This window comes from Chrysochloris asiatica, unplaced genomic scaffold (assembly GCF_000296735.1).
Source record: "Chrysochloris asiatica unplaced genomic scaffold, ChrAsi1.0 scaffold00136, whole genome shotgun sequence".
Taxonomy (NCBI): domain Eukaryota; kingdom Metazoa; phylum Chordata; class Mammalia; order Afrosoricida; family Chrysochloridae; genus Chrysochloris; species Chrysochloris asiatica.
The window spans coordinates 3,642,975-3,656,624 of NW_006408654.1; the positions used below are offsets into that span (position 1 = coordinate 3,642,975).

At 46.0% G+C, this 13,650-nt stretch overlaps 1 protein-coding gene across 1 annotated transcript; it reads left to right on the top strand.

Moving 5' to 3' along the window:
• Positions 1 to 8,814: 8,814 nt before the first annotated feature.
• Positions 8,815 to 10,412, top strand: CHST2 (carbohydrate (N-acetylglucosamine-6-O) sulfotransferase 2). The gene has a single exon (XM_006869861.1). The coding sequence runs from the start codon at positions 8,828 to 8,830 to the stop codon at positions 10,394 to 10,396; it is 1,569 nt and encodes a 522-aa protein (XP_006869923.1). The 5' UTR covers positions 8,815 to 8,827; the 3' UTR covers positions 10,397 to 10,412.
• Positions 10,413 to 13,650: the final 3,238 nt, after the last annotated feature.

Sequence of the window (13,650 nt, forward strand, 5' to 3'; positions counted from 1 at the left end):
TGACTCGGATGTACTAAAGATTAGAAATTTATATGTATCAAAAGATTTTGTCAAAAGAGTAAAAATGGAGCCCCCAGGTTGGGAAAAATATTTTTTCAATGATGTATCAGATAAGACACTAATCTCTAAAATGTGGTGTTGCAGGTTAATGAACTGGACTGCAAAGTTGATTTGAACCACCAGGTCGGTAGTTTAAGCTCACAGCCCCTCCTCAGAAACTCTATACAGGATTGCTATGAGTTGGAAGCTACTCAATGGCATTTAAAGCAACAACAACTACTCTACGATAAAAAGACAAACAACCCAACCCAGAAGACAAAAAATGGGCACAGGACATGAACAGACACTTCACCAGGGAAGACATTTGGGCAGCCAACAAACATATGAAAAAATGTTTATGATCATTAGCCAATGTTGTTGTTTTTGTTAGGTGCCATCGAGTTGGTACCAACTCATAGCGATAAACCTTATGCACAGCAGAATGAAACACTGCCTGATCCTGGGCCAACATCACTACTGTTGCCACTCTTGAGCCCATCGATGCTGCCACTTGGCCACTCCATCTCGTTGGGGGTCTTCCTCTTCTTCTCTGACCCTCCACCTTACCAAACATGATATCCTTTTCCAGTGACTGGTCCCTCCTGACAATATGTCCGAAGTATAAGAGATGAAGTTTGGCCATCTTGGCCTCCAAGGAGCACTCTGGCTGCTATTAGCCATTGTTGTTGTTGTTGTTAAGTGCCGTCGAGTCAGTTCTGACCCATAGTGACCCTGTATAGGGTTTCCAAGGAGCAGCTGGTGAGCTTGAACCGCTGATCTTGCAGTTCAAAAGGCTTTGCAGTCTGGTGCATTAACCCACAGCGCCACACCAGGACTTAGAGAGATGCAAATCAAAACAACAAGATAACATTTCACACCAACATTAGCAGTGAAATTCAAAAAACCAGAAAACAAAAAATGATGATGAGAGTATGGAGAGACTGGGACCCTCCTACATTGCTGGTGGGATTGTAAAATGGTTCAACCACTCTGGAAAATGGTATGGCACTTCCTTGAAAACTTGGAAATAAAAATACCTTATGACCCAGCAATCCCTCTGATGGGTATATATCCACCAGAAATACGAACCAGGACACGAGTAGATATATGCACACCAATGTTCAACACAGCACTTATTCACAATAGCAAAAAGATAGAGACAGCCTATTTGTCCATTAGTGGAAGAATGGATAAACAAACTTTGGTACATACACACAATGGAATACTATGCAACATCGAAGAGTAGCGGTGAATCTGCAAAATATCTAATAACATAGATGAACCTGGAAGCCATTATGCTGACTGAAAATAGTCAATCACAAAAGGACAAATATTGCTTGAAACCATTGTAAAAGCTTAAGAAAAGGTTTCCGTACTTAAAGAAACATTCTTTGATGGCTACCAGGGGTGGGAAGGATGGGAGAGTAATTCACTGACATGTTAGCTTGGATGATGGAGCGAGCAATATACAAGAGGAGGAAGGCAATACACAAGAAGGAGGGTGACAGATGAATAATGAAGATGGGGAAGACTTAGAGAAGTATGAGTGGGCTAAATGGGGTAGAGGTAAATAGTGATTTATACACAACCTTAGAACAACAGTGTTCTGTGAGTAGATGGATCAAGGCACAGGATGAATGGGTAAAGGGGGGGAATGAAAAATGTTTGTTTGTCGGTCTTGTGGATACTGGTTTCCCCTGCCTATTATAATAAAATAGACATTTATTTGTGATAGAAATGAATACTGGGAATTTTGATTACAGAAAATTTACAGCCTATAACTGATTGAATTTGCTAAAACGGGAGTTAGAATTTGTTCAGGGAAAAAGGCTTCATGTTAAACCTTTGTAGAGTATGGGACCTTAGATGGAATCCTGAGCCCCACCCAGAAACTTCTGAGTTGTTGGAACATTGCCACTTGAAATGACATGCAGATCAATGCAAAACAGCTGGGACAACAGAAGATTCTTATTGAAATAATGGCCTGCAGATAAAAAGTGGACTGTCTGGTTGCTTGAATATCAACAAGCTCTGGAGGTATCAAGGAGAGAAAAGTTAGCCTAAAAGGGAAAACCCCCTTCTAGGACTGAAACTCAAAGTGAACCCAAGAACAGTCTAGTATACGTGCTGGTTATCACATAGGTCAGCTTGTGAATGGAAGTGGGGGAAATGCAGCAACGAAGATATGGGCTGAATTTGTCCATGCTCCATTGATACTTGTTGACCTTGAGATGAGAGAGAGAAGAAGAAGACCTGGCTGATCTGAAGTTTAGAGAGATATGTGAACTCCTGAGCCCATGGGCACTGACCTAGCCACTTGGGGGTAGAACTGAGAGTGAAGCTGTCTGAAGTGCAAGGAGGTATGCGTGAAATCCCAAACTGCAGTTAGTACTCATTTGATCTAACGTAGATGGCTAGCTGACCAAAACTCAACCAGATGAAGATAAAGATGCTTGATATAGTGTGCAAGTGCAAATGGCTACAATCTGACGGACTGGACCTTTGCTTAAGGATGAGTTGCTCAAAATTCCAACTGGAATGGAAGGGTTCTTCATATCAAGGAACAAGCTTGTTTCCTCAGTGTAGTGAGTTGATAGGGAGGGGTTATCAAAAATGCTATAAAAGCATAAAGTGGCTGGCTTACAGGCTTTCATGAGTATGAGGTGGCTAAGTAGAATCCCCACTGAATAGTTTTCCTCTTCTCCAGATGGATCTGATGAAAGGGAATGAGGGATGATGCTTATAGGCTTTTATGATTCAAATATGAGTAATTGTTTGAAGGATTAATTGTGATTATCACAACTGTAATCAATTGTAGAAGATGTGTAACTTGAAGCAGGGAGAAGTTAATCTTCCATTTCAGGAACAGATGATCCCAGAACCATTAAGAAGGAAGACCATGAATGGAGCGTGAGATCCTACCTAGAAAAGTGGTGACAGTAGAGACAGTGACAGAGGCGATGGCATGGAGAGATAGAGCAGCTGTGGACTCTAGGCCCATGGACTAAGTAAAGCTGTTTGCCTGTGGGCAGGAGGCTGGCTAGCAGAATATGCTCTTGGGAAACTGAAATGAATATATATATATATATATAATATATATAAAGTTTTGTATATATACATCAATTATTTTTGCTTTGTTCATTTGTGAAATATAAGATATAAAAGGGAAGGCTCAGTGAGAAAGTAGAATAACTTGTTATAGGGAGGGGATTGTAATTATTGAGATGAAACAAGACATATAATTTGTTGAATGTAAAGCTGAAGATCTTGACTGTTAACCTTCACTCATTTCACAATAAAAACTTAAAAATTAAAAAACAAAGAAAAAGAATTGCTGAGCATTTCTAATGCTTTGGATTTTCTGACTCCAGGTCTTTGCACATCATTCATTTCATTGTAATACTTTATTTTGCTTTCTTGAGTTGCCCTTTGAAAATTTCTGTTCAACTCTCATACTTCATCATTTCTTCCATTTGTTTTAGCTACCTATGTTTAAGAGCAAGTTTCAGAGTTCCTTCTGATATCCACTTTGGTTTTTTCTTTTAAGTGACCTTTTGCTTTCTTCATACATGATGCTCTTGATGCCATTCCACAAATCATCTGGTCTTTGGTCATTAATGTTCAAAGAGTCAAATATATTATTGAGATGGTCTCTAAATTCAGGTGGGATATACTCAAGGTTAAGGAGCTCTGGTAGCATAGTGGTTATGAATCAGGCTGCTAACCTCAGGGTCAGCAGTTCGAAACTACCAGCTGTTCCACAGGAGAAAGATGAGGCTTTCTGCTCCCTTAAAGATTTACAGCCTCGGAAACCCTGTACAGGGTCGCTATGAGTCAGTACCGACTCCACGGCACATAACAACAACAAATAGTAGCATAGTGGTTACGAGTTGGGCTGCAAACCTCAAGTTCAGCAGTTCGAAACTACCAGCAGTTCCTTGGGAGAAAGATGAGGTGTTCTGCTCCCATAAAGATTTACAGCCTCAGAAACCAACTCCATGGCACATAACAACAACAATACTCAAGGTTGAATTTTGGCTCTCATGAACTTACTTTAATTTTCTTCTAGCTTAAGCCTGAACTTGCATATGAGCAATTGATGGTCTGTTGCACATTTTGCCCTCTGGCCTTGTTGTGACTGATGATACTGAACTTCATTGTCTCTTCCCACAGAGGTACTCAGTTTGGTTGCTGTCTATTCTAGCTGGTGATGTTGCCTTATATGCTGTTGAAATAAGATATTTGCAAAATTCTATCAGCATATTGATTGCATATTGATTGCATATTTGATCAACTTCAGACAGAAGAAGTTGGTAGAATTCTTCAGTGTTTTCATCATTGGTTTTAGTGGTTTTGCATAAATTTGAATCATAGTGGTATTAATTGGACTTCCTTATAGGCATATAGATATGATCCTATCACAGACAATACGTATTTCAAGATAGATCTTGAAATGTTCTTTTTGACTATGAATGTGATGCCATTCTTCTTGAATTTGTCATTTCCAGCATAGTAAACCATACGATTGACTGATTCAAAATGACCAATACCCGTTAACAACTTGTTGTTGTTAAGTATCGTTAAGTCAATTCCGACCTACAGCCACCCTGTATAGGGTTTCCAAGGAACAGCTGGTGAGCTTGAACCACTGACCTTGCAGTTCAAACTGACTTTGCAGTCTGACACATTAGCCTACAATACCACACCAGGACTCCATTTTATTCCTAGAATATGAGAATATATGTATTCCATTTCATTTTTGACATCAACCGATTTTCCTAGATTTGTACTTCCTGCATTCTATGCTCCAATTATTAATGGATGTTTGCAGCTGTTTCTTCTCATTTTGTGTCATACCCTATTAGCAAATGGAAGTCTTGAAAGCGTTGCTCCACCCATATCATTAAGGTCTAGTCTACTGAGGAAGCTTTCCCTCAGTTAAATTCTGCGTGTCTTCCAACCTGAGGGGTTCATCTTCTGGCACTGTATCAGACCATGTTTCACTGCTATTCATAAGATTTTAAGGGGCTAATCCCTCAAAGGAGTCCTGGGGTGGCACTGGGTTAATGCACTGGATTGCAAGTTCAGTTTGAACTGCAAGGTCTGCAGTTCAAGCTTGCTATCAGTTGAGACCGACTTGACAGCACTTAATAACAACAGCCCCTCAAAAGTGACTGCCTATTCCTTTTTTCTAGTCTGTCCTTAGTATTAAAGCGCCACTGCCACATGTCTACCATGGGTGACCCTGCTGGTATTTGAGACACCAGTGTCATAGTTTCCAACATCACAGCAACAAGCAAGCCATCATGGTATGACAAACTGACAGACGTGTGGGGCTCCCACAGTTTAGGAGGCTAGAAGGCCAAATTTAGGCACTAGCTCTAGGGGAAGACTTCTTTGTCTGTTGGCTCACAGTTTGGAATTAAGGAAGTATAGGGTAAGCACTGGACTAAGAACCGCAAGGTGGGCAGTTTGAGTCCACCAGCTGCTCCATCGGAGTAAGGTGAGGCTTTCTGCGTCCATGAAGATTTAAAACCTTGGAAACCTTATATAGCATCGCTATGGCACCTAACAACAACAAAAACAAAAGATAAAAATTTGCAAGTATTCTTAAGTGACTAGACCTTTATTTTCCATCATACATCACCAGATACAGTTAAAATATTTTGTTGCAGTCATTGTCCTCTTACTATTGGATCTTTGCTGTTTGGGATATGTGTGTAAAACTTATTTCTTCTCAGATTGTTAAGTACGTTTATTTCTAAGATACCACTGAATATATGCAGGGCTACTGAGTGCCAGAGATAGATACAGATATAGAGATATTAACATGGAGTCCTGGTGTGGCTCTGTAGGATAAGCATTGTACCACAAGGTCGGTTTGAACTGCAAGGATTGCAGTTCAAACTCAGTAGTCCCTTATCGGAAAACCTATACAGGGTTCCAATGAGTCGGCAGTGACTCAACAGCACTTAACAACAACAACAGATATAGACATAGACATACATTGTCATTGTTGTTAAGTGCATAGAGACATAACTATAGATAGGGAGTGTGGTGGCTCTACAACATAAGCACTGGACTGTGTACCACAAAGTCAGCAGTCTGAATCCACCAAGCATTCTGAGCGAGAGAAAGATGACGCTTTCCCGCATAAGACTTAAAACCTTGGAAACTCTATACAAAGTCACAAACCGACTCCATGACAAGTACAACAACAAAATATAGATAGACATAGATAGCAGTTCCTAGTTCTTTTTCTAATCTGCCTTTGATGTACCCTGGATGCCACTAGAAAGGGCGGTTCACCACCCCTGGGGGGGGGGGGCGGGCAAGGAGCAATTTCTATTGGCCACTGCACTTTCCACAGCTAGTTTTGAGAGATCATTCAACAATTTAATTGCCATAGGTGTTGTTTTCCTCAGGGCTCTGTTTGCCCCTACCTCTGTGATGCAGGCCTGAATTTGTAAATTTAATCACCCGTCTGGGCACTTTAATGCCTGGTTCAATATTCGAGGCAATGTAATTGTGTCCTTTTACAAATGAAGTTGAAGCTATGGCGTGGTGTTCTTGGTTCCCTTAATTCAGAGAGACAGAGACAGACAGAGGGATGGAAAGTAGTAGGTAAACCAGCCCTTTGTTGTTATGTGCCGTGGAGTCGGTTCCGACTCATAGCGACCCTGTACAGGGTTTCCGAGGCTGTAAATCTTTACAGGAGCAGAAACCTCATCTTTCTGCCGCGGAGCAGCTTGTAGTTTCGAACTGCTGACCTTGCGGTTCGCAGCCCGATTCGTAACCACTACGCTACCAGCCCTAGGCTTTTCCAGTAACAGTGTTTTTTTTGGGGTCAATTCCTTTGATCTCATCTGTAAAACCAAGAAGTAGGGCAAGTATTTTATTGTAAATTAGAACAGTCTATCTACCCTATCCAGATTCCGAGGACGCCAATCGCAACGGAAGCATCATTATTAGAGGTGCTGTAGGAAGATCTGTAGGGGTGCGGTGTGGGGGAGAGGGAGGCTAATAAAACCGGACAGGCCCTGACCATAGATCAAGTTAAGCCCGGTGAAGACACCCTGAGGCACACATCCCGGAAAACTGAAGCGTCTTCTTTGACCCCAAGGTCAGAAAGATTTATTACTTCCTCCGAGAAGAAAAAAACCACAGGCAACTGGGACAAGCAAGCCAGGATTGAGAAGTACGCGCTCCGAGTTCTTGGAGCGCTACAAGCGCGGATGAGTCCTCAGCTTCGGAAAAGTCAGGCTGCGCCGAGTGTTGGAGGAGAGCGGAGCGGAAGGTCGCTGGGATTTCTGCCCAAACTTTATCACTAACTCCGTGCGCAAAAAACAGGAGGCCGAGTTCGGCGAGAAGCAGAATCCATATGTCAGCTGGAGGCGCTGAGAGCTCCGAACCCCACGTCCGCCCCTCGCACGCTTTGCGCATGAAGAGCTACGCCCTCCTCCAAGAGAGACCTGAGAGGCGCCGCTGTAGACTGAGATCCACATTTCAATCCCTTAAAGTGGAGGCGGCGGGAGCGGCAGGAGAAGCGAGCTGTGAGAGGAGAAGGCACAGGGAGCAATAAGGGGAGGGCGCGGGGCGGGCGGAGGGGGAGGGCTGCGCAGTGAAGAGGAGGAGCCTCGAGGACAGACGGCCGCGCTCACCAACCCGGAGCCGGCTGGCAAGAGCCGCGCAGAGGCTGGCTTGAGCGCGTTGCAGCCGCTCGCTAGGCGTAGGGGGAGTCGGGTAGCAGCATCCTCCCCGGAGCCGCTTTCACTTGGCGGCGGCAGCGGCGTCTCTTCTGCTCCGATACCTTGTTGTCAGAAGCGGCTAGGGCCCGGGGTCGAGGTGGTGCTAAGGGTAGGGTGGTCAGGGTAGCGGTGCGGACCCGGGCTCCTTTGCCCAGAGGTGTGCGTGCAGGATCCTTCAGGGCCAGTCCAGAGGCTGCGGAGCGGCGGGGGCCGCCGGCGTTGCCCGTCCGGGCATTCTCTGGATGATGGAAGAAGCCACCGCGGCCGTTGCAGGGTCGCGTTGCTCTCCGTACGCCGCTGCCACCAGAGCGCGGGGAAGATTAACGGCGCCGAGGCCGAGAGCGAGAGAGGCAGAGCCGATGTGCCAGGAAACGGGTCCTGTGTAAGCCCCCTCCCTCTGCCACCCCCAGTCGGCTTCGCCCCCAGGAGCGCGGTGCGCGGGCGAGGGAGGAAAGCTGCGGTCTCAAGAGAGCGGTGGAGACGCCGTTGGAGCCAGGACGCGCCGGGCAATCGACAGAGCGCAGAGCTGGGCGCTGGGCCGGGTGAAAGTTTCCTTTCCCGAGCCGCGCGCGGGACGCCCACTGCCCGGAACTCTGCTCAGGACTTCGGCTGCCGAGGGCCAGTGAGTCCTGTGGCCCATCTAAGATTCGGGGACCCGCGTCGGGAGAGAGCGAGTGAGAAATCGAAGAACGAGTGATAGCCGGACAAACCAGTGGGCGGTGATCCCGGCCTCTCTGGGGCACGCCCGCGGCTCCAGGTGAGCTGGGGACCGGACCAGACCCCAGACTTTATTTAGGCAAGGGTGGGGAGCTAGGAGGAAGACTGGGGTGCACCCGCTCACTCCATTTCCTTTCGCAGGTCCTTCCCGGAGCCGCTGCCATGGGAGAGCCAGCTCCGGGTGCCGGGGACCAGACGCCGCTGCCGCTGCGCCAGCCTCGCAGCAGCGGCCCCAGCTCCCGCGCTCGCAGCTGGTTCGCTGCGTCCCTAGCCCGGGCTGCAGGGCCACCTCCGCCGCGCCGCCGGCCGGGACTGTGCCTGTGATGAGCCGTGGCCCGCCTCGAGCCCAGCCCTCGGGCACGCCTCCCCGACTGCTCCCGGCTGCGCCGCCCACCACCGCGCCGCGCGCCCTGCTCCCGCCGTGGCCCCGACGACCGGGTCGCCACTGGCCCGCGTCTCCGCTCGGCATGAAGGTGTTCCGCAGAAAGGCTCTGGTGCTGTGCGCTGGCTATGCGCTGCTGCTGGTGCTCACCATGCTCAACCTCCTGGACTACAAGTGGCACAAGGAGCCGCTGCAGCAGTGCAGCCCCGACGGGCCGCTGGGCGCCGCGGCGGGGGGCGGCTGGGGGCGTCCTGGTTCGCCTCCAGCAGCGCCGCCCCGAGCGCACACTCGCTTTGACCTCCGCACTCCGTACCACTCGCCAGCTAACGCCATCGCGGCTGGCGCTTCAGGAGTCGCGGCCCCTCCGGGCAATGGCAGCCGGGGCGGCGGGGGTAGTGGGGACAAGCGACAGCTGGTGTATGTGTTCACCACATGGCGCTCAGGCTCGTCTTTTTTCGGCGAGCTTTTCAACCAGAACCCCGAGGTGTTCTTTCTTTACGAGCCAGTGTGGCACGTGTGGCAAAAGCTGTACCCAGGGGATGCCGTTTCCCTCCAGGGGGCGGCTCGGGACATGCTGAGCGCTCTTTATCGTTGCGACCTCTCTGTCTTCCAGTTGTACAGCCCCGCAGGCAGCGGGGGGCGCAACCTCACCACTTTGGGCATCTTCGGTGCAGCCACCAACAAGGTGGTATGTTCGTCGCCCCTCTGTCCCGCCTATCGTAAGGAAGTCGTGGGGCTCGTGGACGACCGTGTGTGCAAGAAGTGCCCACCGCAGCGCCTGGCCCGATTCGAAGAGGAGTGCCGAAAGTACCACACACTTGTCATCAAGGGTGTACGGGTCTTTGATGTGGCTGTATTGGCGCCACTGCTGAGAGACCCGGCCCTGGACCTCAAGGTCATCCACCTGGTTCGCGATCCCCGCGCGGTGGCCAGCTCGAGAATCCGCTCACGCCACGGCCTCATCCGAGAGAGCCTGCAGGTGGTGCGTAGCCGGGACCCACGTGCCCACCGCATGCCCTTTCTGGAGGCCGCAGGCCATAAGCTGGGCGCTAAGAAGGAGAGCATGAGTGGTCCAGCTGACTACCATGCACTCGGAGCCATGGAGGTCATATGCAACAGCATGGCCAAGACGCTACAGACAGCCCTGCAGCCCCCTGACTGGCTGCAGGGCCACTACCTGGTGGTGCGGTACGAGGACCTGGTGGGAGACCCTGTCAAGACTCTTAGGAGGGTATATGATTTCGTGGGTCTGCTGGTAAGTCCCGAGATGGAGCAATTTGCTCTGAACATGACTAGTGGCTCGGGCTCCTCCTCCAAGCCCTTCGTGGTGTCTGCCCGCAATGCCACGCAGGCTGCCAATGCCTGGCGGACCGCCCTCACCTTCCAGCAGATCAAACAGGTGGAGGAGTTTTGCTATCAGCCCATGGCGGTGCTTGGCTATGAGCGCGTCAACAGCCCTGAGGAGGTCAAAGACCTCAGCAAGACTCTGCTCCGGAAGCCCCGGCTGTAAGAGAGCTTCTGGGGTGATCTGACACTCCTTGGGGACACCCGCAGGATTTTGGTGTGTTTAAATAAACACAGCCCAGACCTAAACTGAGGAAGCCCACATATTCTATTACAGATATATAATATAAATAACCACACAGGCATTTGCTGTCAATGTTTTGAGTCATTGAATTTCAAGAAACAGCCACAACACACACTTCTCAGAAAAGGCAAGACTTGAAAGTTCTGACCAGCTGCCCCTCCGGTCCGCTCCCTGCCTTTTTTCCCTTCCCATTTCTCCCATTACTTCCCCTCTCTGTCATCTGCCTTTATTTTGAGGTGGGATGTTGATGATAATCAAATTCCAGTAGCCCAAATCTTGTTTACAAACTTTTCGTGGTATCTGTGAACATGTTAAAGAATGTGGTTGTGGGGGGTGGGTGGAGAAAGGGGAAGTGGTCTGGGAACAAAAAAGCCTTATTGGCCGTGATCAACCAAGGAGGCATTCATCTAAAGTAGACTTTTGTGTAAAAAGCAAAGGTTACATGTGACTATTAATAAAGAAGATAATAAATAATATTCTTTTTAGATTTGCCTCCATTACTTTGGATTTCCCTGTGCAGTTTGAGATGCAGCCTGTGCCTCACTGCCCCACCTTCCTATACCCCACTCCATTTTTCCAGTGTTTCCTGGAGGACAGCTAAGATGGGTGGGAGAGCAGCTTCAGACTCCCTGGCAAGAACCAGGGTTGTTTTCTCATATATAAATCACAGCCTTTCAGGTGTCCATTCCTGGGCTTGGGAACAAATCTTCAAATTCTAAAGGCAAAAACCAAGCAGGGCAGCAGAGGAAAAAGCACACACTACTTTCCTGTTCAAATGTGAGTACAGAAAGGAAGAAGCAACCCCTTGAGGTTTTTGAAGGCATTTGGTTTTGATTACTATTGAGTTAAGACTTGGGAACTTTGAAGCAGCACAATTGGTCCTGAAGTTCGTTCAGGAAAGTGGAGTTTATTTATTTCTTTATTTGCTTTGTTTTTATTTTTTTTAAGTATGCAATTAAAAAAAAGTTTGGATTAGAACAGCAACCTCAAAAATTGGTTGGACTATCTTGTCGATGATGGAAATATCTTGGATGGTTAAAAAACTGAGATAAAGTACATGTGTTATTTTGTTCTGTCTCTGACAGAGTACCTGGAGGTATCTGAAAGCAGGGAGGTTTTACCTGAGAACCAGAAGGGCATTCACAGGCTTTCCTCTTCTTTCTCACTTCACATCCAAATTAAAGCAAAAGAGAATGTGGATTTGTACTGGTTTATTTGGGATGCCCTTGGGATATGTTGCTTTTCTTTGTCATGCTTCCTAAAAGTGAATTTGCAGAGGAAATAACATTGCAGCTAGAATGAGGCCTCAGATCAAGGACTTCTTTGAGATGTAAAAATGAATAATGGGGGAAAGGAAAAAAAAAAGAATTATGAGTTAGTGTGTAGGATTTTGAGATTTGTTATTTTCCCAGAGAGTAAACTATTGCATTTTTCTACAGTGGAACTGTTTTGCTGCTGTCCTGACCTATTTTGTAGTGAAGCACTCTGCAGAATGTCACATTACAGTAAGTTATGAAGCCCAAATAGGAATAAGTGACAGTATAGTTATATATGATGTTAAATATGGTACAAGTTCAATATCATCGTGACTTTATTTTACTATAATTTATTATGAGCTTTCTAAAGGCTAACATGTATAGGTTAGATGGTGAGGTGTTTATTTTAGGAAAGACGAAAATAATATGTTCATGGGAAAACATTGTAACAGTATGATTCTGAAGTATGTAATTATAATGTGAAATCTATTCACACTTAAAGATTTCAAGATAAAGCAAAAATTCTTTAGCCTTGAAAATATATTTAGCAGTTGATTTTATAACACTAGGATGGTTATTTCTTAATTTACTGAAATAGTTTATAGTACTGTATGTGAGGGCTTCAAAAAGTTTGTGGAAAAATGGAATTAAAAGATAATGACATTTTTCATGAACTTTCTGAGGTCCCCTTGTATTTATTAAGCTAGATTACAACTACAATACATGGATCATGATGATTTCCATGATATTTTCATGGTAGTTCCTATGCTGAATGATTTTCAGTAATGATTTAAGATTAAGTAAGTACCGTGGAGTTGGTTCCAACTCATAGCGACCCTACACAGGGTTTCTGAGGCTGCAAATCTTTACGGGAGCAGAAAGCCTCATCTTTTACCTGCGGAACAGCTGGTAGTTTCGAACTGCCAGCCTTAAGGTTAGCAGCCCGATTTGTAACCACTATGCTAAGTAATAGAATATTTGTAATAGATTAATTCATGAGTATTTTGAACTTAAATGGTCAAAATCAGTATTAATGTTGGATGAATATAGATGTAACACATTTAACAAGAAATTAAGACAACATCATTAAAAAGCAACCATTCTAAATAACCATTTAAAAACAAATTTGATGTGACATTAGAATCAGTTCTTATCACTCAATCACAGTAGAATCCAAACCTATCTTTTGAGTTTTAAACAGTTGGGTTCATTCTTCCCTTAGTGTTATCTGAGGACTTTGCTTGTGTTAAAGAAGAATTCCAATGTATTTGGATCTTACATTTAAAATCGTATTAGATACTATGAAGAGTCTTTGCTGCTTACAGAGCATTCCTGGGCCTCTGCTCAGATGAAATTTTAAGCTAAGCATCAACAGTTCTCCCCTTGTTTCAAAAGACTTCCCTCCCATTCCCTTGTTTTGTAGTAGCTGCATACTCTACACTTTCCCACTCCTTGGCTCTGTAATTTGAAAAGGTGAATTGTTGCTCCTGGAGATTTGTACCTTGCCGCATTCTAGGAAAGTGAGACAGGTGTTACCAGTAAAGTCTGAGATAGTTGTATCGGTGACATTCAGCTTCCACAGATAGGAGGAGGAAAGACGCATTTTTTTTTTGGTGTTAACAAGCTCCTGTCAGCCCCTTGTGTAAGCAGACCGGGGCTACAACAAATTGCTACAGAGCCTGTGACCAGTTCTGAGGCAGCAAATAGGAAAGAGATCCTTTCACATTTCCCAACCTGGCAATATGTCCATCAGCAGGAGGAAATATTCTGCAGAGCTTGTCATCAGAGTAATTTTTATTTTCAAGTTCTGCTCAGTAGGTAGCATGCTTGACTTACTCCTTTGCCTTTGGAATGCCTTTGTTAATTAGAAAGCTATCTTTATAAAGCAGAGTCTACCCCATGCATATAGTCAACAAATAG